The 26302-nt window shown below is 42.3% G+C and overlaps 1 protein-coding gene across 1 annotated transcript; it reads left to right on the forward strand.

Moving 5' to 3' along the window:
- Positions 1–3411: 3411 nt before the first annotated feature.
- On the forward strand, positions 3412–24981 carry ADIPOR2 (adiponectin receptor 2). Its single transcript, XM_015823740.1, has 7 exons — positions 3412–3609; positions 13208–13324; positions 14729–14900; positions 16609–16795; positions 18808–18995; positions 22685–22878; positions 24400–24981. The coding sequence occupies exons 1-7, from the start codon at positions 3448–3450 to the stop codon at positions 24526–24528; spliced, it is 1149 nt and encodes a 382-aa protein (XP_015679226.1). The 5' UTR covers positions 3412–3447; the 3' UTR covers positions 24529–24981.
- Positions 24982–26302: the final 1321 nt, after the last annotated feature.

Here is a 26302-nt window from a genome sequence, read left to right on the forward strand (position 1 = left end):
GCGCTGTCTCCCCAGCCCTGCCTCCCCCTGCGGCCCCCTCACCAGCAGCCTCCCCAGAGGAGAGTCGACCCCTGGCGCAGCCCGCACGGAGCAGCGCAGCCAAGAACATGGCAGACGGGCAGCAGGGACAAGACTCCGCCCTCGTGCCCTGTCGCACGCAGATGATACTGTTGGGCACGAGCGGAGGGCATGACCGCCATGGCGCTTCAGGGCTGCCTGGGCGATCTGCTGCGGCAGGCCATGGAGATGGTGGGTGGCCCTGCGGGTGGGTGGGTGTGGCGGAAGAGGCGGAGCAGGTGGGCGGAGTGGTTTTTGGGCACTTGGTCTCTAAAAGGTTCACCATCACTGGTATATACCATTATTGGGGTATTCAGACATGATTGGATTTTAGCTTTCAGCTTTTATGAATATCCTCTATCCTGTTTTGTCTTGTCCACTATTTAGAGGTCAGAATATGGTCATCTTATTTAGGAGTTATAAAAATAGAAATACTTAATAGTTGCTCCTCTCATTCAACTGCAGGGGGCAAATGTCTAATCAGATTGTTGCAGAATTATATTCCATATTCTTGGTGCTATTTAAAGAAAGTAAAGGAAAAGTAGTTACTACAAAAATTATCAGCTGCTCTTAGAACTGAATTTGACTGGTTTCCCTTTTTTTTTTCAAGCATAAAATGTTTTTTTTTAAAATCAAAACTATTCATACATTCATTCTTTCTTGTCTTTCTTTGTACAGTATTTATTTTATTGCTGAGAATCTAAGTAAAAAAAATTCTAGGTTATGCATCAGGGCTAATGCTGAAATAGTCCTTTACCAATTCATATAAAATTGTCTAGACCTCATGGGAATTGTCTCAAATACAGTAGGCCAAGGAACATTTTTGTTCTTTTGCAATTCTGTGATAAAATCAGTGCTACCTTAACTGACCCTGCCTATATCATATGCAAATCAAGAGATGGTTATCATTGTAATTGTAAGAAGTAATTTCTCAATAATATATCATTGCAGTTTAACTGAAAAAATGTTCAATTTCTACAGGACACTTGTGTCCAGACAGTAAGTTTGTCCCCTTTATATGCAATGCAGGACTAAAGGACGTTCAGAATATTGTTTAAGAATTTCAGTGTTTATTAGTACGTTCTCCATGTCAAAGTAGTCATTTTTTGATACATTAATTTCATATCCACACTCCTTGATTCATCATATGGGATTCCCAACACCTAGGCCACCAACCGGTCCTCGTCCGTGGCCTGTTAGGAACAGGACCGCACAGTAAACTGTGAGGAATATAGGTTCTGTGCTCCTTCTCCCCCCCCTTTCCTCCAGTTTGTGAAAAAATTGTCTTCCACAAAATGGGTCCCTGGTGCTAAAAAGGTTGGGGATCACTGATATAGTAAGTTTAACAGTTGTTTTGAATAATTTGAATTCTTAGTCAACGACACGACATCACCAACACATAAAATGCAGTAGATATATATTCACATTCCCAAACAACATGACCACAAGTATTATTTACATGATTATACATAAATACATTAAACAACCAAGTGACCATTGCACACCTTGTTTTTCTCCCTGCTGGGGAGGTATATCCTTTCTTCCATTTTTCCCACGTATGCTTTACTTCCAACATGCTTACTTACCTTATTCAACAATCAAATGTAATCTCCACATTCTTGCGAAACACTTAATAATTCAAACATACAGTATTCAAACATACTGTATTCACTTTATCAAAAACTTTCTTTAAATCAACAGATGTTCAAGAAAACTTTCTCAGATCTTTCAGTGACTTGCTGAAGACCAAAAAATCTGTGTATTTCTTGCTGTGTTGCACTTCCCAACTTCTGCTCACTGTCAGTTCCTCTAACTGTCAATCAAAATTATGCCAAATACCTTAAAGCAGGAATGACTCTCTCCATAGAGCTTTTCTAAAATGTATAGGCAGTCCTCAACTTATAACCATTGATTTAATAACCATTCAAAGGCACTTACGATTGGTCCTCACAGTTAAGACCACTGCAGCATCCCCCCCAGTGATGTGATCAAAGTTTGGGCACTTGGCAACCGGCATGTATGTATGTACTGACAGTTGCAGCATTCCAGAGTCATATGATCACCAACATATGACTTGGCTTCCAACAAGCTAAGTCAATGGGGAGAGCTGGATTTGCTTAACAATTGCATACTTCACTTAACAACTATAGTGATTCATTTTACAACTGTGGCAAAAAGGTTTTAAAATCCTGCACAACTCACTTAAGAACCAACTTGTTTAACAATGGAAAGTTCCAGTTGTGGTCATAAGTAGAGGATTACCCGTATCTTTTTCATGCTTTATCAGTAGTGGGTTTTTTTTTCTTATACTATCATTCATTTTTATAAAAATCTGTTAAAAGCTTAAAATTTTAAAATATCTGCCAAGTACTTTTAGAGATATAGTTAACAGATTAACCCAGCTATAGGGTTTTTAAAATTCATTCTTGCTACATTTCCCTATTGTATAAGGAAAGAATATAATGACCATATTCTTCCAATACTGCAATATAGGGCAGAGACTCACTTTACATACATGTTATACAAGTTACACAGATGCTCCATAAGGAAAGCACGTTCCTATGTTAACATGTCTTCAGTTAACACTCTGTGTATCCTTACTATCTTTCAACATGCTTATTATAGGAGTTATGTTTTCCTTTTCTTGGACAATAACACAGCATTCATTTCAATTCCATTCTCCAGCATATCACAGTGATTCCCATGCAGGTCTCTAAAATTAGTACTTTTAGCCTTCTCTCACGTCAACATCATCCCAACTCACTTTGTTAGTTTTATTTTTAATTCCATTCACTTGGCTGGAGGCTCCCTGTTTGACTTGTCTCAAGGGATTCCTGCTTTCATAGACATCCATTATTATCTAGATCAGGGGTGTCAAACTGCCGGCCGCCGGATGCGTCATGCTGAAACCGCGCCCACCCAATTGCCGGCAATGGAAAAAAAAGTTGCCATACATCGTGACACGTCACGTGATGTTGCAAGTTTGGCACCCCTGATCTAGATGATAGCAGTTCCTATTTTATGACAACCTTTTTGTTTGTAATTAAATCTGCTTCACTTTATATCTACGTTATTAATCACCTCATTCAGTGGCAGCGAAGAAAGACAGCAGACTCAAACTTTTTTGTTTAGTGATTCAACTGGATGTTTGTTGATGCTTTTTGTTAATGCTATAAAGAGTCCAGAAAAGAGACTTCTTTCCATCCAAATGTGTATTCTTGATGGTCATGGTTTTTGGTACCTGTAAAAAGAAAAGATACTAGATGGGTTTACATAACTTAGGGATGACATGTTTATCAGTATCAACTTTGTTTTTCAGAACTAGCCAATTCGTCACTGCCTCTTGCTGGAAAAAAATAAGAACTTCTTTTCAGGAAGAGTCTTGATCTCATGAACGAATCAACAGATCTTGGAGATGCAAGCACTCTGGAGCCAGTTATACGGCTCAGGAAGGGACACATGCCCAATTCTGCTGTGCAAGAATATGATCATAGTGACAAGTCCAGTGAGCAGAAACCCCTCTTAGTAGAACCATCAGCATCATCTGAAAAGGTAACAGTGAATAATTGTTATACTGAAATTTGAACACAAAGACAGACTTTTCTTGAATCATATGTTTACTTAAGTTAATGACTACAATGATATACATTAATCTGTAAGGTGGTTTTTTTTGAGTACCTTAGGAACAATTATAGTCCTGTTTAAATATACTTGATTCCGGAGCTGCAGGCAATAGTCGTATTGCCTTCTAGAGTGGCTGAAGTATTTTAGCTGTTTTGAAGGCCAATCCTATGTAATCAGTTTTATTTTTGTTAATAAGTTTACCAGGGCAGACAATAAGAGGTGAAGTCTTAGGGAAATGACATATTGGTGTATTATCCACACTGGATATAAACCTCTTTTCTATAGGTGGTTGTTTGAAAATTTAGGATAAATATTAGACTACTGAATTGAGTCTCTACCTATACATCCAGGTTGTACCTGCACTCACCTTTCTGTAGCATTGAAACGAAACAACAGAGCAATCAAGAACCATCCTAATGAACTTATTTTGTAGTCCTTAACACAAGGTATTGCACCCAATTGACATAGGAATGGTCTTTCAGCTGTTGGACAGAATGTTTATATTATTTAGATCCTTAACTAGGGTTCTCTTTGACAGTTAACATCATAATCTTAAATAATCTGCAATGTTTTGGAACCCATAAAAAGATTTGGGATTTTTGCCAGGAATACCCTTCCCCCAAAACATTGTAAGAACATTCAAGGAAACAAAGCATCTAGTGTATTGATACTGATCAGGTTTTAAAATACATTTGTTTGAGACTAAATCTGTTTAAGTTAACTGAGAGCTAATCTCTATTAAATTGAGAGACAATGAAGTTTTGGACTGGCAATGAGAAGTGCCATTTTCAAGTCCTTCCTCAGAAGTTCATCAGAAATGGGAGAAAGAAAATTATTTCCTATTTCCTATTATTTAATAAGGAGAGTTTAAAAGTCTCCTTCTTTAAACATTTTCTCCTCTCTGCCTCTCTGTTGAAATATGGTGGGATTGTACAACTGTCCTAAATATGGCATTGTTTGACATATGGCATTGATTCTCTTCTGATCACTGTTTATTCAATATTCACATCCTTCTTTTAGCTGTAGCTTCTATGAATACTCTTGTTGGCAATGTGATGAAGATGTTGATGTTAAGGAATGCAGCAGTTCTGAGCTTGGGTCTCTGGAGGGAGGGAGAGAGCGTGCACCTGAACATAACCTGTAAAGAGGTTAAGCCAATGTCATATATAGCTATAATTTTAAGAGCCGACTTTGCTTTCATCCCTCTGTGCAACAAGCATTAAATGCCCTCAGTAAGTTATACTGGCTCATCTTAAGCGTTTCTGCAAATTGCTCTTACATTTGAAATTTTAAAGAACTTCGAAAAGGTTCTTTAAACCCAAAAAGATATGAAGGCCTAAAGGAAAAGCGACAAGCAAGATACTCTATTGAATTAAAAATTCACACTTATTTTCCTGCTCTCAGCAGGACAGTTTGTTCATTTTGTTTCGTGTGATCTGAATTTGCACACAGTTGCAAAATGGAAAGGGCAGATTATAGTATTTGATTTCTAAAGAAGAACATCAAATAGGGCCAGGATTAAAAAAAGAAGGAACACCCATTTTCATCTTGCAAAAGAGCGCTAGTGGGTGCACATGGGAGGGAGACGGGAAGTGAATGGGGAAGTTGCCTCAGATTCAGAAACTACTGTTGAGTCATGCAGTCCAAGTTAGATTATGCCCTCTGTTCCAAATTCCAAGTATTGTTGTTCTGGAGCTTCTCCTTTTGCACTTGGAAAGAAAGTGCAAGTTTTCAATGTAGTTTCAGAGGGGGCTTCGTACGTCTGGAAAAGATAAAATCCAATTGGCTGGAGACTAGCAGAGCATAGGTTAAAGCGAAGATATGGTCGAGAGAAAATTCCAATTCTGTCCACATCATTGAAGGAGATCATAGGACTAAGTCACTGGTTTTGCTTTAGTGCCACAAGCCTCTCTGTGTTCAAGATATGGTAGATAACCTATTTTAAGAGTCATTTCGAAAAACAAAGAGCTGCTTTGTGTCCTCATGAAAAGAAGGAAATATTGCTGGCTGGTTGGCTGGCTTCAGACTGTTTAAGTTCACAGATCTGCATACAGACTATATGCCTTAAAGTGTAGCGATAAATTATGCATCTCAAAATGGCTACTGCTAAAGAACTAAAGTGCAGTACTACTAAGCTTTATAAGTGGAATTTAGTCCCAATCAGTCCTGTCATAAAAATAGGCAATTTATTTGGAAAATATATAATGCAGATATTTCTCTGTCCCCATTTATATTAAAACCTTTGTTTGATTGGAAACAGGAGCATATGAATAAAAATACAAGAAACTAATTCTGAATGTGTTTATAGAAAATATACGATCATAAAGAGGACATCGGATCCACTTTCTAAAAACTTCTCTGGTAATGAATCTATTAGTGATCTTGATGCATTGCTTCATCTGTTATTTCAGACATGATGATAAAGCTGTTTTATTGGACTATTTATTGGATATTGGATATTCTTTATCTAGCAAATGCTTTTCTAAAGAAAGGAAATACCATTTACATGAAATTCCATTAGGTGTAACTTACATGTTGATTTTCCTTTTTAACTGGATAAACCACTGTTTTGAAATTTGCAGTAATCTATGTACTTAATTTTTTTTAACCAGTTAGACTTACTAGGTGATAGGTATTTGGGAAGTAGTAAGGGCAGAATTATGTATAACAGTGCTTTCAAACTTGGCAACTTTAAGATTGTGGACATGAATTGCCAGAATTCCACATGCTGGCTGGGCAATTCTGGGAGTCGAAGTCCACACACCTTTAAAGTTGCCACGTATGAAAAGCTTGCTCCGCATAACCATATGGATTGGGTGGAGCCATAGATAGCTTTTAAAATAAATGAATAAATATTCAGGTTTCCCCCCATCAATTTTGCTGCTTTCTCTCTGTGTTGTAGCTGTCTGCCCTTCCTTACTTCCTTTATCTCTCTGCCCTTCGCCCTTTGAATGGTTGGAGTGTCTTTGTTTCCTCTGCTATTTCTTCAGTTACTGATACTGCCTAAACAAATGCCTCTTACTGTGGTTTTTGTTAAACTGGCACAATCAAATGCATGTGACTTTTATCACCTGATGAATGGGCTTTTTATGTACAGCTCTGAAAACCTGCACTTGATTCTCTCCTTCCCCCCTCCCCGTTATAATCCTTATAAACAAAAGGCTGTTTTCTTCCCATCTTTTCCCAGCCACCCTAGCTTTTTGCTCTTGATGGATGGTGGGTTTTGTCTAAAAGACCTGCATCTGTGGTGTTCTGTGCATTTTTAGTGTGTGGCCTAGAAGCGTAACTGTGAAATTTTGGATCCGTTGCGCTGAGGCCTTTGGTACAGCGTGAAGAATAACAAACCAGAGCACTTGACTCTTCTTCATGGCAAAAGCCCAGCTGGAACATTGGTTAGACAACCGGGGCCTTGGTGACTTCTGAATTCAGCTGTTTGACCTTTTGGAAAGAATCTGTCAGTAAGCCTGCTTTGAAACTAAAAATATGCTTTTTAGTTACAGCAGACTAAAGAGGAGAGACCCAACAACAGTATCAAAGAAAAACTAAGCTAAAATATTTTTAAAAAGCATAAAATATTTTTAAAAAATTATTAAAGGTACAGAAACAATTTTTAACTCTTGTGAGGAAAAAAAGCAGCTATAAAAGTTCATTCATGTTAATGTTTAGACAAATGGTGTTTTATCTATTTTTCATGTCTACACAATATTTTGTACATATTTATAGTTATTTTCCTCCACTGTACCTTTAAATTGTACATACCATTTCTTCCCCATCGTGTTCTGATTTAATTTTTGAGGGTGTTTTTTTTTTGCAAGGAGTGACAAACAACATTCAAGACAAAACTGTCAAACATAACAAGCTTTTCTTTCTGTTTCTTTGTGCCCCTCACAAATGTGTAGTGGAAAATTCCTGACTCTGTAGAACTGCTTTGGGAATTGTTAGGAAACCAGAAGGACCTGCAGCTCACAAAAGCTTATCTCTTTTAACAAAATTTGTTAGACAGAAAAGGTGCTACCAGATCCCGTCTAATTTTTAGCATGACTTTCCTCTTGCGATGTCTACAGCTGAGGAATGCTGAAGAGGAGAATTCATTCTCTCAGTGAGGGGTATTCTACTGTCAAAAAAAGACACCACTTCACACAATCTTAAACTGATACAAAGTTTACGGAGTTCAGTTTCAGACATCTGAAATTTACTGAGAAATCCTATCACATAATATAGTTTGGCCAAAACCACCATCACTATGTGCTTGAGATTGCTTTGATGCTGTTTTGCAGGATCTGTTCTCTGTGTATAAAATTGTTCAGACATTCATTTGATGACGTATACTTGTGTTTCCCCGAAAATAAGACCGGGTCTTATTTTCTTTTGCCTCCAAAAGAAGCACCAGGTCTTATTTTTGGGGGATGTCGCACCGACAGCCCTGCCCAGCAGGTCCATTTCTTTTGCGGCTGAAGGAGCAGCTTCATTCTGCAGCCGTATTCCGGCCTGCATTTCGCAGTCAGGCCTTTCCGGAAGACCTCTGCAGCTGAGTACCGAGCTATGGATTCAATCAATAGCTCGGTCCTCGGCTGCAGAGATCTTGCAGAACCCAGCTATAGACTGAATCCATAGCTCGATTCACAGCTGCAGAGGCCTTACGGAAAGGCCTGTGACTCAGAAATGCAGGCCTGTCTGCAGAAGACGCCGCAGAAGAAGTGGACCGGCGAGGAGAGGCCTGGCTGCAAGGTAAGTGGGTGCAGGGCACATAGGGCAGCTCCACACCCCTGCCCTGGCTTGATTTTTAGGTGTGTGCCTCGCCCCAAAACTAGGGCTTATTTTCGGGGCAGGGCTTATATTAGACCCACCCCCAAAAATCAAGCTAGGGGTTATTTTCAGGGTAGGCCTTACTTTTGGGGAAACACAGTATATGACTTGGAGAGAAAAGACAAGGAAAAAATTCCATTTGTTGTCTTTAAAAGAAAAAAAAAGCATTGTACCAAGTAAATAGGTCATTTCTCTTTCTGGAAGAAAACTTTTTCAACAGCTGTTGTAGATGTGTTTTTTTTTCCTCTTGTGCTTCATAAAGCCAATCTCTGCCAGGGAGTTTGTCACACTAATACACAGCTGCTTTGGGAATTAATATATGGTCAAAAGAGATGGGGGAAAGATGTTTTGAGGGCAGCTGCAGTTCTTAGTTCTTGCTGGTTTCAGAGTGCCTGGTCATTCTCCAAAGAAGTTGACTACACAGCCATTACTTGTGTTGCTGTTGAACAGATATGCAAAGGTTGGTTATTTGTCTGACACACAGACTAAGAAAAAAGTTATTACACTGAAACTGTTTTTAAGATAGAGGACCAAATCATATTTGTGTCTAAATTATGGAAAACTATTATTTATTAATCACATTTTGTACAGCCGTCCATCTCACTAAAAGCAACTCTGGATTGTTTTTAGATAGCAAGGCATAGTGGAAAATCAGAATCTAGTCATTTTACCCATTTTATTTTTTTAAAAAGAGATACTGTAGAAACAAATTTCGGGGGATTAGGTATGTTGGCATGATAGACCAAAAACAAGTAATATAAAATCTTTTGATAAAATGCAATCTGTTACACTTAAAGAATATAAGACTACGTCTGGGAGACATTTTGCATACAGTATTTTGATCACCAGATTTATTATTTAGCACCCTGTAGACTAACACTTTTTTTTGCATGATAATGAACCTTATGACTTCAGTTTGATTTATAACCTTTCTCGACCTGGTGCCCTTCATTTGCATTGGGCTAGAGCCCCCATCCACAAGGGGATAGGATACTCAGTTAATGGGAAGAGAGGTCTAGTGTAAGTCCAGTATACATGGATGATATCAGGATATGTAGTGCTCACCTACATCAAAGAGGACCAGCCTTATATACATCTAATATGGACAATGACTGTGTAGTTCTTCTGGAATCTCTTGCCGCGCTTTAATGTTACCATATAAGCTTATCATCCATTCTCTTTGTGTGTATTTCTCACTCCTGACTTTGACTTCTGCTGTATTCTGCTGCACCTGCTCAGTTAACTCAAGCCAGTTTTTCCTCTTCAAAGTTTTTCTGGACTATTATATCTTTATTACCACTTTTGTTCTTGGCTAACCTTTTTACTCTCATTTCAATTCTCTCTTGTTCTCCTGTCTTGGGATGCATCTATTCTATAGAATGGAGAATAGCCTACCTGTGTTCATCCACATTGCTAGATTGCAGTTAGATGGCATCTAGAAGATATAGCCAAAGGTAGTAGATATTGAAGATATAGTCCATCATACCACCCTGGTGAATATACTGGTGCTGGGAGTATCATACATCAGTTACTCCTACAGTAGAGTAATGTTTAGTGCTCTGGGGGCATTTCTTTTGATGGCCATCATCAATGTCATTAAGTTACAGAATGCTGCCTTCCTCACACTTCATTTCTGCAAACTGTAACTGTGTTAACTGTTGTAATTTGCTTATCTTGTCCCCAAACCTCCTGAATTTTTTAAGTTTGCAAAAACTAAAACCCTGGCAGTTCACCATCCATACAGAGAATCATCGCAGCCTTGAATGCTCAACTCAGAAGAGAAAAAGTCTCTGCTCTATTGTGTGTCAGTTTAGAATAACAATTAGCTGCATCCAGATGGCATGCTTCCGTTGGGTTACGCGCCCCTATTGCAGTCTGGTTGCCGAGCCCTTAAGAGCAGAAACACGCCTACGGAGCTCCTCACACAAAATACCCTTGTGATTGGTTAGACAGGCAAGCTTCCTTCTGGAGTCAGGTTACTGCAAAATAATGTCGCTCTTTTGAAGCATTTCATGTAAGTTTCTCTTCCCCTGCTTCTGTGGAATAGGCCGCTCAGGATTGCAGTTGGCAGTAGTTGGCCAAGAGCACAGGAGAAGCCGAGCCATTTATCTCTGATGTTGTTGCAATAAGACTGTTGAGCCAAGTTAATTATAGTGGGCGAAAAGAGGGAGCAGCATTTTGGCGAAAGTTTTTAAGTTTCTGCATCGCTGAGATCCCTCTCTCTGTCTCTCAAAAGAGTAGTTCTCCACCTATGCAGGTGAGAAAATTAAAACTTTTAAAGCTTTTATTACTTTTTAAAAAGTATTTTAAAGCCTCTTAAAGCTGTTTTAAATGGGTAAGAGAATGTCCCCCCCATGCCCTTTAATAAGGGTAATTCCATAGGTCAGACCCAAAGAGAAGAAAAAGATGAAATTCTCTTTAGATAGTGTTTGTCGGGCAGGTACACTCATCTGGAAAGCTATGAAGAGTTTGCAGTGGTGTGATTCTTCTTCAACTTTTTTTCCTTTTAAAAAAGACAAGTGTTAGGTATAGTAATTGATAGGAAAGTTCACTGTAGCTTGCAAACTGTTAAAGGGTGTAAAGGCAACACTGTTTAGGGTAATTGTCGTCTTAACAAATACCGATAGCTAGATCCAAATGAGAAAATAATTTTACCTTATATAAATTACTATAGCTACCTCTGTTTCCATATATTCGAGAATCCTGCGTGTTTCTAGTTCCTCAGCAGTATGTTCCATGTGGATGCTCTTTATTTTCGAGGTCTGATGAAGTGTTTCAATGAAGCCAAGGACTGTCTGTTCATTCTGTTACCACCTGAGAAGGCAGAATAGAGATCTATTAATTGAGGAAAAAGAGAGAGAAACTACCATTGTAATTTGCTGCTACTTCATTGTTTGGAGTTGGGGGGGCTCTTTTTCCTCACTCTTCATAGAGCTATTAAGAAAGGACAATGGGAACATACATCATGGAAAGGGTCATGGGACTGTGCTTATTAAGATCTGATATCTTGCTTATTTCCATTGCCTAGCAATCGCCTTTATCTTCTGTATCAGCTTTAAGAGTCAGTCTCTCTCTCTCTCTCTCTCTCTCTCTCTCTCCAGCTTATACCTCAAAAATAAGAAACAATGAAATGAAAGAATAAACACATGTATATCTGGGACAGATAACCCAACACATTAAAAGAAAACAGTGCTTGACAACCACCTTATCATCTATCTATCTATCTATCTATCTATCTATCTATCTATCTATCTATCTATCTATCTATCTATCTATCTATCTATCTATCTATCTATCTATCTATCTATCTATCTATCTATCTATCTATGGTGGCGAGCCATCGGAGCCCTCTCTGTGGGCACACGTGCCGTCACCCAAGCCCCGCCTCCTCCCATGGCCTCCTTCTCACCAGCAGCCCCCCCCAGAGGAGAGTCGCCCCCGGGCATAGCCCACATGAAGCAGCACAGCCAAGGACACGGTAGCCGGGCAGTGGGGACAAGACTCTGCCCTTGCGCCTCGTCACACGCAGATGATGCTGCGGGATATGGGCGGAGGGCGTGGCCACCATGCCGCTGCTGGGCCACTTGGGTGATCTGTGGTCAGCCATGTAGGTGGTGGGTGGCCCAGCGGGCAAGGTGGAGCGGGGACGGGGTGGGGGCAGGTTTTGGGCACTCGGTCTCTAAAAGGTTCGCCATCACTGTTATCTAGGAACTGCCTGCCACTGGATGTCTGCTCCTTCTGTGTGGGGGAAGGAAACTTCTTTTTTCAGGCTGCAGGAGTAGAGTTCAAATAACCAGGATTTAAGCTCTGTTTCAACACTCTGTAGGTGGATATCAGATCTCCGTGCATTGAAGGGAACACCTTCAGTGGGCGTTCAGGTCTGAGCTCTTTTCTCCTCACCAAAGTAGTTCAGCCCCCTTCCACTTAACGGAAGGGAACACCTTTGGGTGGGTGCAGGAACCAAGCTCTGATCTTCAGGATCTGAGCTCTTCTTTCCACCCTGCCAAAAGGATTCAGCTCCCCTCAGCAGGCAGCTCTTTCAGCAGACCCCAGAAACAAGAGGGAATCCTCTCAACAAGTGGCAGCAGCTTGCGACCTTCCCTGCCGGCCTCCCCAATGACTTTCTGGGAAAGCTGCCCTGAGAAGAGTGCCGATGACGATCATATGATCGCGGGATGCTTGGCAACCTGTCATAAGTGCAAACGGTTGCCAAGCATCCAAATCACAATCATGTGAGCATAGTGCAGGCAGTGTAACATTTTACGACAGCCGGAGGTGCTTTAGAGGCCCTGAAGCACCCTTTCCAAGGCTGTTGTAGCTTCGAACGTCAGCCACACATAAGTCAAGGACTTCCTATAATAGATGATATTCATGCTGTGTACTTATTTAAACTTTTAGGAAACAAGTAACTTTGGAGATTTTTAATTCTTCTCTGAAAGACCTTGGGATACACAGCAGGAGACAGTTATATTCTCTCTCCTTCACTCTTTCCCAACCATGCCAAAAGCAGCTTCCTGAGGCACATTACACTAAGTTACAGCTAACCAAACAACATCTGTGGAACAGGAAGCTTAGATAAAGTGTCTTAGTGGTTAATCTTCTTGCATTTGTGCATCAACTCACATGTCTGGCATTGTAGTTTACCTTTCAGTTTTAAGTTTTGTCCTTTGGAAATAAAGCTTTTGCTTAACCATTTTTTTTTATTATTTTTCTGTTTCAGGATTCTGGCAAAGATGGGGATGACAATTCAACTCAGGAAGATGAGGGCTTTATGGGAATGCTGCCTCTCCTCCAAGCCCACCACGCGATGGAGAGAATGGAGGAATTTGTATGCAAGGTAAGATGTTGTAAACCAAAGGGGCACCATGCTCTAGTGAGCTTTACACAGCTTGTGGGTCCCGTGGCTAGCAGTGCATGCCCTTCTGGCAACAAAGAGGCAAGTCACAGTGGGTGGCCATCAAGAACCGCCGCCATCTCGGTGGTTACTTCTGTTCTGGTAGATGTATCTTCAGATCTCACGCCTTCCATAATTGGATAAATTAGAAAGTTTAATATGATGTGGATTACAAGTTGAAATGTGGGATTAAACATGTGGTACAACTGGTGAGTCTCCTTTTAGAAACATCTGCAGAAGTGAAAGCAGAATAATACTCTGTGGTTCACAAGTTTCTGGGTCACAGGACTTTAATTTACAAGGTCACATTCCCTCCTTCCCCCCCCCCCCCAATTCTTTCTTTTAGTCCTTGCAAATCTTTTCAAATCACCATATGCTTCTTTTGTATTGGAATCTCATTGTCTCCACAGTACAAAAAATAAAATCCCAATTCTATTGAATTGCTATGTTGGGCAAATCTATTGTATAATTCTGGGAGCAGTACTTGTTTTGATTTTTCTTCAGTTCTTTAAAGGGTAATAGTTCATACTATATAGTAGCCTAAATATAATGCAACTTATTAATTTCAGAAGTAAAACAACAGAATAATTTTGTCCTTGTTTTGCATTTCTGTATCTCCATCAGTGGAACGAGAGATTTAGCAATCCAGTTATCTAACACAAATTCTATTAAAATATAACCCCAATATACAAATGTAGCAGAGGAATCTGCTTCTTACTTTTATCCAGTATTGAAACTATTTAAAAAATTATAATATATTTGATTCCTGTTTGGGAGGAAGCTCTTTTGTGTTCGTTGAATAAACTGGATGTATTAGGTTGTCATTGCTTTCAGGCATTACATATACCTCAGGTGATCTATTATAGAGACTTGCAGCCCAGTGAGTTATCTGCATGATACATACGTGCTTATTTTTTCATTCCTATTTTTATCACCTGCAAATGGATATTGTGAAAGAACACTTCCTTATGGGAAAAAATTTCACACTAAGCAACGTTATAGCCGTTATAGCACGTAACGTATGCATAGGTTCAAGAAATAATAAATAGTTTCAAAATTTGCATATCATCTACCATTGTGCCCTTGAGCAATGTTAGAAGATGGGAGCATGTGGGAGTAGTAGGGCTGCATTTTGAGGGTAGTTATGTTCTTGTTCTTCTGCAGTTCTTCCTTTTGATACAGTTCAACTAGGAGGGAATCATAATCATCTTGTTTACCAACTTCATGTGGAAAATCAAATGGCCATACAGCATATATGTAGATTTCCTGGAGGGGCAGGATTTTTTTTCAGCAGATCTGTTCCATCACACCATCATCCAGAATGTAACTTCCTATTACTTCCTTCAGGTATGGGAGGGCCGATGGCGTGTCATTCCCTTCGACGTCTTGCCTGATTGGTTAAAAGACAACGACTACCTGTTGCATGGGCACCGGCCACCGATGCCTTCTTTCCGGGCTTGCTTTAAAAGCATTTTCAGAATACACACAGAGACAGGCAACATCTGGACGCATCTACTAGGTACCCTTGATGAAAATGTGGTTTTTTTTTTCTTTTTTCTTTTATAGCTCATATTGGAATAGGAGTGAAAGGAATGTAATATAGCCACTTTGGTAATTCTATTAGAATAAATAGTTTTGGTCCAGTATTAATTTTTGTTGACTTGAACCCAATATTCTGATACATACAGCTCAGCTAGCAAGTTGTAATATGCTCTTCTGCCCAGCTGTGGCTGGTAACAATTTGAAGATTGCTGTTGACCTGCCTGATGGTCACTGTTGATCTACTAGATCCATGTGAAAGGTGGTACTCTACTTCCCGTTCCCTGAAAGAATCATTTTAATTAAGATCACCATACCTTTTTCTATTGTAGCTATCCAACCTATGAATTATATCAGACATGTCAAACTCGAGACGTCATGTGACGTCGCGCAACGTATCGGGATGGTTTTGCCATTGCTGGCAATGGGGTGGGCGCGGCTTCTGGATGACGCGTCCGGCCCGTGGGCCGGCAGTTTGACACCCCTGCATTATATGGTTCCTTTAACAAACTTGAGTTACAATATCAAACTAGTGGTGGTTCTTTTTAACTCTCAGTATTGTTCATTGCATCAGATAGGTTTGTTTTGCTTTTGAGATATCTTTCATTCATCAAACTTCTGAATCAAGATTTCTGGTTCCAGGCTTTGACATGGGCTATCTGAGTTGCAGTGATGCAGACCAACATTATCCATTGCAACTCTCTGTGTTGTCTTTGAAAGTAGCCTTAATTACCTTTGCTTCCTGACCGTTGGGACTAATGTTCCTGTAAATTGCCATTGCAGTCAGTACATACTACTGATCTGGAACAAAACTTGATTTGCTGACATTTTTAAAGTATGTAAATTACAACTATTTTACTTGGCAGGTTATGCTTCAGTCAAAGTACATCTGCCCCAAGCCTTAGTGGCTTACCGATTATATCTCTGGTCAGTGCCACTTCCAGTGCGTAATTACACTAAGCTAGACATAATCCTGATTTTGTGTCAGATCATTTGTTTTATTGGATTTCATAATCCTGCTAAAATGTTTCGTGCACCAAGAGTAACCTTGAAATAGGAAGTGGGGACTGTAGGCAGGTAATAGTTTGGAAGAATCAGAAATTCTAGTAGGACAGACAGACTTGAAAATCTGGAAAGAGCAGTTAGCATTGTTATGAATTTATTGGAGAATTTTGGCAAATCTTTGCCTCTTGTCAGAAAATAAGCCAACAGCAACAGATGGAAACTAGTCAAGGAGAGAAGCAACCTAGAACTAAGGAGAAACTTCCTGACAGCTAGAACAATTAACCAGTGGAACAACCTGCCTCCAGAAGCGGTGAATGCTCCAACACTGGAAGTTTTTAAGAAGAGACTGGACAGCCATCTGTCCGAAATGGTGTAGGGTTTCCTGCCTGAGCAGGGGGTTGGACTAGATGACCTCCAAGGTCCCTTCCAACTTTTTTTTTATTATTATTATTATTATTATTATTATTATTATTATTATTATTATTATTATTATTATTATTATTATTATTATTATCATCATCATCATCATCATCATCATCATCATCATCATCATCATTATTATTATTATTATTATTATTATTAGCTGGAATATGCACAGTCATAAGATAGATGATTTAGAGGCAGTATTTTGTGGTTATTCCCCCTTTGCCCGTCTTCCAGTAACCATGTCTTCCTTTGTCTAGGATGTGTGTTCTTTCTATGTTTGGGGATCTTCTACATGTTCCGGCCAAATATGTCCTTTGTAGCACCCGTTCAAGAGAAGGTGGTGGTTGGATTGTTCTTCTTGGGAGCCATCCTTTGCCTTTCCTTCTCATGGCTTTTTCACACAGTTTACTGCCATTCAGAAGGTGTTTCCAGGCTCTTCTCCAAGTAAGCATTTTAATGATTAATCGTGAGCTTCAAAGTCCCTAGTCTGCCTCTTTTTAGGTTTGGGCAATGGGAAAGACTGAAGAAATCGGCTAAATTTACTGATTGGACATGGGGCAATATGGATCGCTGAGCCAATGTACACAAACCATTTTGAAAAACGGCAGTGCATTGCGTGTATATAGGCAATCCCATAAGCTACTTAATGACAGGTGACTTAGCCAACCGCTTGAAGTTACAACAGACTCCCCTGAAGCTACTGGTGACCTGGTTTCAAAGTTAACGGCAGCTGTGGCAACCCTGAAGTCATTTGTTCTTGCAACGGACTGAGAAGGGTGCTGCAGCGCTCACCCACCACCCATCCCACCTGGCTGAGTCCCTGCAGCCACGCGTCCACCTAAGGGAGATCAGGGGGCTCTAGCGAATCAGCTGGACCTTGCAAGCCTCCAGCTTCCTTCCCACCCAGCAAGTAAGGGCAGATCAACAAGTTGGAGTAGGCAAGTAAGGGCAGATCAGCAAGTTGGAGTAGGCAAGTAAGGGCAGATCAACAAGTTGGCGTATGCAAACTCCAGCAACCAAATGGAGGCCGGGCAGCAAAGGGATCTCAGGCCTGCCAGAGCTTGCAGGCCTCCAGCTTCCTTCTTACCCAAGGACTTGCAGCACTTAGCCTGCTCCAGAGCCCGGCAACACCCAACCTACTTTTCGGTTGTTGCAACTTCTGAGAGAGGCACCTAGCCCAAGATCAGCATTCTTACAGGCTTAGCCTTGTGGCAAAGCAGGTGTTATTCCCATGAACCTGTAAGGGGCTCCCTTTCTAAGGAGCTTCCATAAAAAAGCACAAACAAATAGGGCCTGCTTAAAAAAATGGAGCCTCATTAAAAAAAAAAAAAGCTCTGCGTATGGCGAGAATAGAATTTGTTGCAAAACAGCAGGATTTTGCCAGGAGGCTGAGTTTATAAGAAACTGATTCTGTATCAGGCCAGGTGCCTATTTCAGAAACTGAAAAAAACAAAATAGTAAATTGGGTTTTGCTGGGGCCTGGCGGAGGCTGAATCCTGCAAGTTCTTAGGTGGGGTCTCCCCTTCTTCGTTGGAGGCTTGCAAATTCTGACTGGTCTGATCTCCCCTTGCTTGCTGGGTGAAAAGAAAGCTGAAGGATTGCTGAGATCCTGGCAAGAAGCAGAGCACATGGTGCCTCGTGGGGTGGGAATAGCGTTGGGAGGCTTGGGGCAGGCAACCCTGGGCCTGTGTAGTCTTCCCACCCCCAAGGTACCCTGTGCACCATTTAACAGCTCTCGCATTCGTTTAACGTTTAAGTACCCTGGTGGTGCAATGGTTAGAATGCAATATTGCAGGCTAATTCTGCCGACTGCCAGGAGTTCAATCTTGACCAGCTCAAGGTTGACTCAGCCTTCCATCCTTCCGAGATCGGTAAAATGAGGACCCAGATTGTTGGGCAAGAGGCTGACACTGTAAATCGCTTAGAGGGGGGCTGTGAAGTGGTATATAAGCCTAATTGCTATTGCTGTTAACATTTGCAATAGGGAGAGCAAGTAGTGGGGTCATTAAGCGAGGCCAATCTGCTTAACAACTGTTGTGACATGCGGCTGTAATGGGCAAGCTCCATTATGATCATATCCCAAAGGCTACCTGTACTGAGTTTCGTAGGGCTAGATGGGAAATAAGGTAGCCTTCACAAGCTGAGACAGTTTTCCTGTTTGGGAAGGTTTGCAAAAGTTTTATTTCAGGGATCAATGGACTATAATATATGTCTTACATTTAAAGTTTACAAGCCAGGTGAATACAGATCTCCAGAATTGTTCTTTCCTCCAGAATTGTTCATTCACCAGTCTCCAGAGTTTATTTTCAGAATGTAATAGATCAGGCATGATCCTTATTGCTCATAAAGTTAGGTGCATCAGCACCGTGAAAGGTGTGTAATCAGGGAGCAGACAAGGACGCTGGAGTACGTGAAGTTCTCTACAAACGACCTTTTTTTTTCTTCCTTTGTCTTAGGCTGGACTATTCTGGGATTGCTCTCCTCATTATGGGCAGTTTCGTCCCTTGGCTTTACTACTCTTTTTACTGCAACCCTCAGCCCTGCTTCATCTATCTGATCGTGATCTGTGTCCTGGGCATTGCAGCCATTATAGTTTCACAGTGGGACATGTTTGCAACCCCTCAATACCGCGGAGTACGAGCAGGTGAGGTTTCTAGAACGGTCTTTGCAACATACTGTGTGATGACCCAGGGCCCCGAACGGAGGCAAAGCAATTAGCTGGTCAGAACAATTGTCTTTGTAAGCACTGCCAATGTTCACCCAACAGCCCCCACATACTGTATGCTGGCACAAGTTCAATAAAACAGTCAACGAAGTCAAACAGTTCTTTAAAGTAAAACAGATAACAAACTTAAGTATGATCTTTTCCACGCCCAGCTTGCCTGTGACCTGCAAACTGCAAAACTGAGGACAGCAAGGAGAACTCAGCAGGAAACAAACTTGATCCAAAATACAAAGAGTCCAGGTACAAGAGCTCACATCACAAGAGTTCACGTTTGTTCCCGGCAAATGCCCCACCCCAGAGCATCTCCTTAAATACCTACTCCCCAGGTGTGCCTTGTGGAGTGGGGCATGACGCTCTCCTCCCGAGCAAGTGAGCCTGCCTCCGTTGTTCCCTCCTCCTCTCTGCTCTCCTTGCTCTGGGATCTGGTGGGGAGGGGCCTTGCCCCTCGCCTGAGCTCTGCCTTCCCTGTTCCAAACTTGAAGGGCCCTGGCCTGCTTCAGCCTGCTCCTCCCCACAGTCCTCCAAAGCCACAGACACCCCCTCCTGGGCCTCAACAGGGAACTCTGTCGTCCTCAGAGTCAGGCTCCGACGTAGGCGTGACATATTTTGTATCAGAGGTAGAATGAAAAATTGAGCTTGCACAAATGATGCTGTCCCCTTTGAAATGACATAATGCCGTTGTTTCTTAGATTTGCATCATGTAACATTCCAGTCACGTCTGTTTCCCTGTGACAATTTTAAAACGTATCTTGTTAACGGACTATGGAATATCACTTCGCATCACTTCATCCCCCTATATGAAGTGTTGTCAATCACTAGTCTTATATTTTGTATGCATGTAGATAAAACTGAATTCCCAGACGTGAAAAGGTTAACTGTGGATAAAGCTGTCAAATTGGTGGCTACTCTTTACAAACATTTAAGCCAGAATACATTTATTTGTGAAAATATCACATTGTGATATTCCTGCATTATGTGTTTTAACTGCAACCATTATTCAGCATTTTGTTTGTGGGACTTATAAGCTAAGACAGGGCTTTTCAACCTTTTCACCCATTGTACCACTTTTAGGATATGGCAACATCCGAGTACCACCAGTCGCCTAGCAAGGTGTCAAAAACTTGATGACCAAAAAAAAAAAAGGAAAAAAGTGATAAAGTACAGGTAGTCCTCGACTTATAACAGTTCACTTAGTGACTGTTCCAAGTTACAGTGGCACTGAAAAAGTGCCCCCCAAGGCACAGCCGAGCAAGACACCTGCCTGCCCACCCGGCGGCGCTCTTCCTCCTGTCCAGGTTTTCATTGTTGTGAGCATTTCTGTTGAGGATTGGCAGCGGGGGTGGGGTGTGGGGGGTGTTTGGTTTTTATTCCCCCCATCTGCTGGGTGGTTGCAGCAGGTTTTGGTCACTTCACATGATCCTGGGACACTGTGACCGTCATAAATATGAATCAGTTGCCAAGCATCTGAATGTAAATCACAAGACCCTGGAGAGGGTGCAACATTCCAGCTGATCGGCGCTTCTTCTGGGCTCCAGCTGGAGCCTGGCGCTGATCCTGGCGCTTCCACTGACCCCTGACAGCCCCAAAGAAGCGCCAATCAGCTGGAAAACGGCACTGATCCTGGCGCTTCCGCTGAGCCCTGACAGCCCTGCAGCTCCAGCCGTCTCTCACTCAGGCTTGTGCGGTGCTGCCACCGGTTCAGCTCATTCCCCTCCCCCGCTACCACTTTTCTAGGATGGTCGCGTACCACCTGCCAGGTGCCAATGTACCACAGGTGGTACCTGTACCACTGGTTGAAAAGCCCTGAGCTAAGAAACCTATAGCCATTGATGTCAAGCCTATCTGATGAATAGGATAAGTCAGGGGTAGGCAACCTTGGCTCTTTTATGACTCGTGGACTTCAACTCCCAGAATTCCTGAGCCAGCGTGGCTGGCTCAGGAATTCTGGGAGTTGAAGTCCACAAGTCATAAAAGAGCCAAGGTTGCCTACCCCTGGGATAGGTGAAAATCACTGGTTAGCCTGCCTCACCAATGAGCTGAATTCTGGCATTGTCTGAATAGTTGGCATTCGCATACAGTAGATGTGAGATATTTAGGTTTAAGACACTTCATTTAAAAAATTCCACATGCTCAGCAAAAATACTAGCTGGTGGTTTTGGGGTGTGATTTCTGGGTATTAAGACTAAAATTAAATTTATAAAATTTTGAAAAGAGAAAGTGAGTTATCTCATTAAAGTTATGATTGGTTACATTAATTTTAAGAGGTGTTCACAATAACTTTATTTGAATAAATAGGATTTTGGACTTGGTATTTCTTTGATTTTAGATTTCTGTGCAGTATTGGGTTAGGGCAGGGGTAGGCAACCTTGGCTCTTTTATGACTCGTGGACTTCAACTCCCAGGATTCCTGAGCCAGCCATGCTGAGGAGAAAGGGAGAGGTTTCCAAGCTGAGCCATGCTGGCTCAGGAATTCTGGGAGTTGAAGTCCACGAGTCATAAAAGAGCCAAGGTTGCCTACCCCTGGGTTAGGATTTAATACTATTTACCAAGGGGGGGAAATGACAATAGGTTATTTAATTTTATGAATTATAAAGATGGTGTATTTTGTTAGCCGAGGTTTCTGTTACAGTAGAATGCCCCTGGTTCAATAGCAAATCAGGATTCATTGGTAGTTAATAATAGGTTAATATAAGTGAATATTTTCACCACAACGGCAGAGGACATGGAAGCTCAGAGTTTTGTGCAGCTTCTTTCTATTTGAGTAAGTAATGATCAATCACGGTTGACATTCCTCTGTTAGTGATTGCAGACAGAAAAGTATTCTTCCAATTGAAATTACAATTGGATTGATCAGGAGAACCGCTTTATAGATAGCCCTCAACTTATGACTTAGTGACTGTTTGAAATTATGAGGGACACCCCCCCCCCAAAAAAAAATATGGTATTTGCAACAAGGATTCAAAGTTCTGACAGCCAAGCCCCTCTGTGATCACACGATTGCCCTGACGGATGTTTGTTCTGTTCTGTGGTCAACATGACTGCAATTTACATCCTTTTTTTTTTTCTTTGGCTGGGAACCGGCTTTTCCTTACAGTTTCTTTCAAAAAAAATGCCCATTGTGGACAGTGGGTTCACTTAACAACTGTGGCATTCATTTAACAAGTGGGATTCGCTTAATGACCACAAAAACGTTGTAAATTTGGATCAGTCACATGAGGACTCTTTTTAACAACCAGCACAACTTAATGGTTATAATTCTGAGCTCAGTTACAGTCGTACGTCAAGGACCAGCTGTAATTGATTGGAACAGTTAGTCTTACCCCTTGATAAAAGACCCGCAGCCTTTAGACCAGGGGTCTTCAAACTTGGTCCTTTTATGACTTCTGGACTTCAACTCCCAGAATTCCTCAGCCAGCAAAGCTGGCTGAGGAATTCTGGGAATTGAAGTCCACAAGTCATAAAAGGGCCAAGTTTGAAGACCCCTGCTTTAGACATTAAAGAGCTTTAATATTTTTCTCTGGGATCCTGAGTTTTAACCATTCGATCTCCTTTTGCCCTGGTTCATTTATACGCAAGGTTGAATCTGTTGTACTTGCTCTGTCTCCTAGGAGTGTTTCTGGCCCTGGGCCTTAGTGGTGTGATTCCCACTCTGCACTTTGTCATCTCGGAAGGGCTCCTCAGGGCTGCCACCATGGGGCAGATAGGATGGCTGGCCCTCATGGCCTGTTTGTACATCACTGGCGCTGGCTTGTATGCTGCTCGTATCCCAGAGAGATTTTTCCCGGGCAAATGTGACATCTGGGTAAGTACAGCTGTGAACCATCAGGCACATGGTACATTTGAAGCTATAACGCACTTGTAGTAGTGCCTCTGTTTAGTTCTGTTGTGAAACAGAGGCTGATTAGACAGTTGAAAGCCACAGCACCTAGCACAGTGATGGCGAACCTTTTAGAGACTAAGTGCCCCAAAACTGGCCCTGTCCCCACTCCATCCCCGCCCCGCCCCTGCTCCACCCCCACCCCGCCTGCCCGCAGGGCCACTCACCACCTCCAGGGCCCGCCGCAGATCGCCCAGGTAGCCCAGCAGCGCCATGGGGGCCACGCCCTCTGCCCGCGCCCCGCAGCATCAACTGTGTGATGGGACGTGAGGGCAGAGTTGTCTGTGCTGCCTGGCTGCCATGTCCTTGGCTGCGCTGCTCCGCGTGGGCCACGCTCGGGGGCAACTCTCCTCCAGGGGGGCTGCTGGTGAGGAGGGGCTCGTGGGAGAAGCGAGGCTGGGGCAATGGCATGTGTGCCCACCGAGAGGGCTCCGAGTGCCGCCTCTGGCACCCGTGACATAGGTTCGCCACAACTGACCTAGCACATTCATTGGCTTTCCAGAAATGGGGGAAAATACTTAAACTATCACAGTGTTCACTGTCAGAGACAGAGAATGACATGTGGCCATAGAAATGCAGCTTTTTGAAATAGCAAATTTGTCCTTCTCATCTTAAGCCTTGAACAGGTGCAAATTGCCACTTGATGCTTACTGGGCCTGAGGACATGGAACAAGAGAGCTTCCTAGCAAATAAATTGTCCCTTTGTCCCTTATCAGGCTAGTCCTGTTTCTAGGACAGTGGTGGCGAACCTATGGCACGCGTGCCAGAGGCGGCACTCAGAGCCCTCTCTGTGGGCACACGCGCCGCCGCTGCCAGCAACTTGCACAGGTCCATTAGGCCGCCACCGCCGCCTGGAGCAGCAGCCCCACCCAGCACAAAGGAGGCAAAGCAGCCAGCTAGCAAGCTCAAGTAGAGGTGGTAGAGCACGCCCACACCCAGCAAGCCAAAGGCCACCCTGAGCAGGGAAAGCCAGATCCCCATCGGTGCCATGGCCCCCCAGTCCCAGCTAGGATTGCGTGCCTCCCCCCCATCTATGCTGGGCCTCCTGCCCACCGCCCCATCCGCCAGAGACCCCCTGGATCTCCTTCAACCTTGCCCGGCCCCCACAGGCATCCCCCCCATGAGCAACATCAAGGCCATGCCCACCCCAGACACGCCCCCCCCAGTCTGCCATGACAACAGCAGCCATGCCCACCCAGTGAGCTACACCCCCATGCCACCCAAGGCCACAATGCTGATGTGGCCCTGGCACTTTGCGATAAATAAGTGGGTTTTGGGTTGTGGCTTGGGCACTCGGTCTCTAAAAAGTTCGCCATCACTGTTCTAGGAGCTTGTAAGACTGCTGTTATTATTTGGTGCTTGTTCTGAAAAAAATGCTTCATTTTCTAATCTTACTCTTGTCTTTCTCTCTCTGTGTGTATGTGTTTTTTTCTCCCTCTCCTGCAGTTCCACTCCCATCAGCTCTTTCATATTTTCGTAGTGGCCGGTGCTTTTGTGCACTTCCATGGCGTTTCAAATCTTCAAGAGTTCCGTTTCACCGTTGGGGGAGGCTGCTCAGAGAACGAGATGGAGTAAAACCCGTCCCCCCCGTTGAGGATCATAACCAAAACTGAACCATGGGAGCAGTCGATCCACACTTCGCCTACAATGGTGTGGAAGTTTTGCAGGGAATCTTAAGTATAAGATGGGAGAAAAATTCATACCTCAAGCAATGGAGTGAATTGGTTCTGAAGACGTGGACATTCTTAAATCTTAACTTATTCCTGGGATCTGCAACTGAAGCAAGAAAAAAAAACATCCTTTCTTAATCAGCTTATGTTCAATGCCATATTTATTTGTAGAAAATAAGAGAGGTTATCTTGGGGAAGAGCTTGGCAATTTTTTTTCTTTTCTTTTTTTAAATCTAGCTTAATTAAGATTTGTATCTTGTTCAGGTAAGTTGATTTTTAGATGCCCTTTTGGGAGAAAAAAAAATGTAAATAAGATTTCTAACTTTCTGTTTGATTAAAAAACTTTCTATAAATGTTTTAAAAGGGGGGGGAGGGAGATGGATTTTGTATTGGTTGCAACATGCAAGTACCACACACTGTTTCTATTTTGCACAAATTCTTAAAAAGTGCAAGAAAGCTGGGTGAAACTCCTGAAATCAGGCATCCGGGTCCTATAGATTCTTCCTAATCCTGGTGTATACTGATTGGCTCGATCCAGTGGACCCAATCCGCCGCCCACAAAGCCCGAAAGCAAAGAAGCGCTTACCGATCGGCCTGTTCAGAAAGCAAAGGGGAAAAGGGGCCAAGGCCGTTGACTTCTAAGCTCTCTTCTGGGGTGGTCTGTTAAGATTCCTTCATTGGCCTTTTGCTGCATTGGGGTTTGATGGCTTAAGGCACAATGTGGCATATATCCTGACCTTTTGGGGTCTCTCATCAGTGTTTCACCATTCTTTTTGGGTGTGCTGTCTTGTTTATCCAAGTGCAATTGTTAATGTTGGGTACCAACCATCTAGGTGACCTGCCCAGGGTGGAAATGGTCTCAAGGGGGATGGGAAGTACAGACAAGAAAGCAATTTTGTTTTTGTTTTTGCTTTTCTAAGAAGAGGACTGGCTGTCTATGTGTTAATCCGTTCTGGGGTTGTGTGTGTGTGTGTGTGTGTGTTGCTGAGGGACAGTAACACTACAGTTGTCTGTATTAATAAATTCACTGAACTCTGCAGGCTGCAATAGTAACACTGCCATTCTTTTTCCTCTTTCTCCTGGGGTTTAGGACAATACTGTGCACTATTTTTAATAAGTTAAAAAAGCAAACAAACCACAGGATAGACTTTCCTCTGCTTGTTAAAGTAGTGCTTTGTGCCGAGAGAAAGTTGTGAGCGCGCTTTCAAATGTTTCCAAATGAATTGTATGAGGCCAGGAGTATTCGAAGAGAAGAGAGTTATGACACAACAAAACAGCCAACAGGGCAAGTGAGAAGAAATAGGCTTATTGCAATACTGAGCAATATTGAATCTAGAAAGAAACATCTGAGCAAAATGCAGAATTAATAGATTAGCCATTTGTCTCACTTGTAAGGACAGATAATTTAGCCTGTAGTGAGTTATCGAGGATCGATTGTGGGGCAACATAATTGGTTACGTTTTTAAAATGTTAACATTTTTATAAAGAAATCCTTGGTCTTCCCCTTAGCTCTCTCCTTCTGAAATGAATTCCTCTTAAGTATTTAAACCTGCAGGAGGTGCTTAACTGGTTCTTGTAGGCAAATTCAGATACAAATGTGTTCTGGATAGGATCGTGATACTAAATACATACAGGTAAAAACCGCAGCCTAATATATTTCAGTGCGTTGATCCCAGACT

Source organism: Protobothrops mucrosquamatus, unplaced genomic scaffold, assembly GCF_001527695.2.
Source record: "Protobothrops mucrosquamatus isolate PMUCROS unplaced genomic scaffold, P.Mucros_1.0 scaffold1970, whole genome shotgun sequence".
Taxonomy (NCBI): Eukaryota; Metazoa; Chordata; class Lepidosauria; order Squamata; family Viperidae; genus Protobothrops; species Protobothrops mucrosquamatus.

Excerpts from the sequence above, each read along its gene's own strand:
- ADIPOR2 (XM_015823740.1), top strand. The coding sequence starts at position 3,448 with ATGAACGAATCAACAGATCTTGGAGATGCAAGCACTCTGGAGCCAGTT. Across the intron at positions 13,325-14,728 it reads TGGAGGAATTTGTATGCAAG|GTATGGGAGGGCCGATGGCG; the intron begins GTAAGATGTTGT and ends TACTTCCTTCAG. Across the intron at positions 16,796-18,807 it reads GTTTCCAGGCTCTTCTCCAA|GCTGGACTATTCTGGGATTG; the intron begins GTAAGCATTTTA and ends CCTTTGTCTTAG.